Source organism: Leptinotarsa decemlineata, unplaced genomic scaffold (assembly GCF_025532065.1).
Source record: "Leptinotarsa decemlineata unplaced genomic scaffold, Ldec_3_MD MMD2_P_RNA_scaffold_5, whole genome shotgun sequence".
Lineage (NCBI taxonomy): Eukaryota > Metazoa > Arthropoda > Insecta > Coleoptera > Chrysomelidae > Leptinotarsa > Leptinotarsa decemlineata.
In genome coordinates this window covers 20,181,967-20,185,172 of record NW_027412532.1, presented here as the reverse complement: position 1 = coordinate 20,185,172, position 3,206 = coordinate 20,181,967, and the positions used below count along the sequence as shown (strand labels likewise).

Genomic DNA, 3,206 nt, shown 5'->3' with positions numbered 1-3,206 from the left:
AACCAACATGGTGAATGTATTCCCTCGTTATGTTAGGTTAATAGTTACGTTAGGTTAGCTGCATAGTTACGTTAGGTTAGGTGTTAGGTTAGTATTCCCTCGTTAGGTTAGGTTAACAGTTACGTTAGGTTAGCTGCATACTTACGTTAGGTTAATAGGCGATCGCGAAGCGATCGCTTCGCGATCATGAAGCGATCGCTCAGCAGGCGCTTCGCGGCCTGGGGCGCTCAACATCCACCACTTGCATCCGGGGCGCGTTTTTTGCCCCTTCTCGAAGCCCCGCCCCCTTTCCGAAGCCCCGACCCTCCCTTCCCGAAGCCCCGCCCCCCCCGACTCCCAACATTTGCGCATGTACACCCCTACCCTCAACGCGCATGTGCGCTCCCACCATTTTCCCACCACTCACGCATCGAAGTCGATACCCTCCGGAGAGCACTACACAACATTCAGTTCGAGAAGTCATCTCATCGAGAGCAGTCCACTCCACTTCAAGGCAGTAGCTTCCGACGACTAACTTGACATTTGAGTAAGTAAATTAAGAATGTTATTTTTTTTATATCAACTAACTTTGTATTATTTCTTCTTTTTCAGAATGGCAACCAATACACAGGAGGTGAATAATGCTGTGGCGTCTATTCTGCCGGTGTCCGCTGACCAGGAGGAGGCAGCATCTTCGAGAGCGGTGACGGGTGACCAGGCAACCACTTCGCGTTCGCGAGTTAGGTGTAGATCTTCTAGCCCTGACTTATTCGAGGAGGAGGAGGAAGTCAGGGCTGTGAAGAAGGTTTGCCAACGACCTGCAGCAAGGGTTGGTCCTATTTCAAAGTACCGAGCTACTTGCAATAGGACTAATCCTTATGCAGGTAGTTTTTCGACCTCTCGTAAGAGGGCCTCCATACCAGCAGCAGCACCAGCAGCAGTGGAAATTCCGAGGAGTCCTTCTCCGGAGTTGGTGATATTGTCGCCGTTGGTGACGCGACTACCACCGCTGCCAGCGACACCGGCGGATCCTGAGGTGTTGGTGCCACAAGTGCGACAGCCTATCGGAGAGGTGAGTGAAAAGATGAATACTTTTCTACAGAGATGCAAAGAAATAGAACATGCTGCCCGATCTAGTGAGGCCGCGTTGACTAACATGAACCGCCTAAAGGGTGAAAAGGTTAAGCGACGTAGGGAAATAGAGAAAGAAATGGCCGAACTAGATCGTGACATTGCATCTCTGGAGGAAAGGTGTGAAGCGGCAACCTCTTCGATAGAGCTACACAAAAGGTTATGGACAGCTATGGACCCTTTTTTGTAGATTAAGTATAAATATAAGATTAGTTTTAGGTTAGTTAGGAATATTTAATTATGGTAGTTTTAAGTTTATATTTGTTAAGTTTATATTGAATAAAGGAAAAGGAAGTGAAATAAAGGGTGTACACTGTTTTTTGGTTTGGTACACATTGAACAATGCGATGGTTGGAGCATTTTTCTTCACTTCCTCTTATTATTATTATTATTTTTTTATTTCAATTCCAAGTTCTTCTAGACAAATACCTCACATCAATTTTTGTGTTCTCTAATCACTTGTAAATAATTCCATGTGAAGAAAATTTAAAAAATAAAAAAATAGACATGTTTCATAGTGAAATCGACAAGTATATTTCATTTGTATTTTATCCATTCAAGTATCTCTTTCATTGAATATGTCTTATGTCACTTTGCAATTTACCCCTACTCATTGAATATGTCTTATGTCTCACTGCAATTTACCCCTACTCAATGTCCCACTCCTCTCCCACTCCCTCTCGAAAGTATAAAAGTAGAAATCATCTGATGAAACATTCAGTTGATCAGCTAGCATCGAGATGGAACCCGATTCAACCTCCGAACCCTATAGCTGCCCGGATCAGGGGTACAACTTCAATTACTGGGATAACAGCCAGGTACAGGTAGTCTCTTCCACCACGGAACCCCACAGTCCGCCATATGAATACCAGGATCACGACATCAGGATGCAAGTTCAACATGTCACTGGCAGTGACGAAGGACACTTGGACGATTCGGAATATCCAGATCCTGACGGATGGTGGGACCCTGCTTATGATGACATTGTCCCAATGAGCAGCGACGACGACGATGATGACGACGACGACTCTGGCGATGATGCTGATGACGAGCTTGACGTTAGACGTCCTCCACCATTCCCTATCCTCATCGAGGATAGTCCTCCGCCATCCCCAATCCTGATCGATGATGATGTCCTCAATTCCGATGATGACATATAATCATCTACTCGTCCATCATTTCCTTTCCTTTCCTTCCACGGAGTACACACTTTTTGGTTGGTGTACACGAGGCACTGCGAGGCTGGGGCAGTGTCTTCCTCCCTTCCTCTCCCTTCCTCCCCCTCTTATTAGTTTTTTTTTCCATAATAATCACTAAGAATTTCTCCTAATAATCGCTCAGAGTTTCATTCTTGATGTTTTCGAATCTCAAACACTGTTCTACATTTCACCCCCTCCATTTCATTTCTTCCAATATAAATATAGCAACAATCCCAGTTCTATATCATTCTTCCACAATGTCGAGTACAGGACCCATCCAAGTACATGAAATAGATTCAACGTCTGATCATTTGAGTACAACCTTCGCTCAATTTCTGCAGCGAATCTATGATCTTCCTGATGATTTCGCAGAACGAGTGGAACAAGGTATTCAGGACGACATAGATGCTGTTGACGATAATAATGCGGATGATGTGATTAGTATATCATCTGATTCAGATGATTATGACGACGACGACATCATGAGTATATCATCTGATTCAGATGACTACTATGAGGATGATATCATTAGTATATCATCTGATTCAGATGACGATACCATAATTATTGTTTCTGAAGATGAGGAGCGTTAGTCCATATCATTGCATGGATTAATAAAAAATAACAGCCCTTTTCAGGGCTACAATTAAAGACTGAAACAATAAAAAAATAGCTCTTTTCAGAGCTACCATTATACTTTCAAACAGAAACAGATTCATACCATTGTTAACATTATGTTAACATTATAATCTCAAACGAAATATATGTATGTGAAAGTATTCATCATTATATGCATATGAATGATTGACAAATGCCAACTTCAACTTTCATTTAAAGTAGTACTCATCATATGCATAGATATTCAATGACTATCAAATTCCAAATTTCGACTTTTCA

At 42.6% G+C, this 3,206-nt stretch overlaps 1 protein-coding gene across 1 annotated transcript; it reads left to right on the top strand.

Annotated features, from left to right (window-relative positions):
- Positions 1–318: 318 nt before the first annotated feature.
- LOC141480002 (uncharacterized) lies at positions 319–2,142 on the top strand. Its single transcript, XM_074169680.1, has 2 exons — positions 319–526; positions 592–2,142. The coding sequence occupies exon 2, from the start codon at positions 593–595 to the stop codon at positions 1,298–1,300; it is 708 nt and encodes a 235-aa protein (XP_074025781.1). The 5' UTR covers positions 319–526; position 592; the 3' UTR covers positions 1,301–2,142.
- The last annotated feature ends 1,064 nt before the right edge of the window (positions 2,143–3,206 follow it).

Excerpts from the sequence above, each read along its gene's own strand:
- LOC141480002 (XM_074169680.1), top strand. The coding sequence starts at position 593 with ATGGCAACCAATACACAGGAGGTGAATAATGCTGTGGCGTCTATTCTG.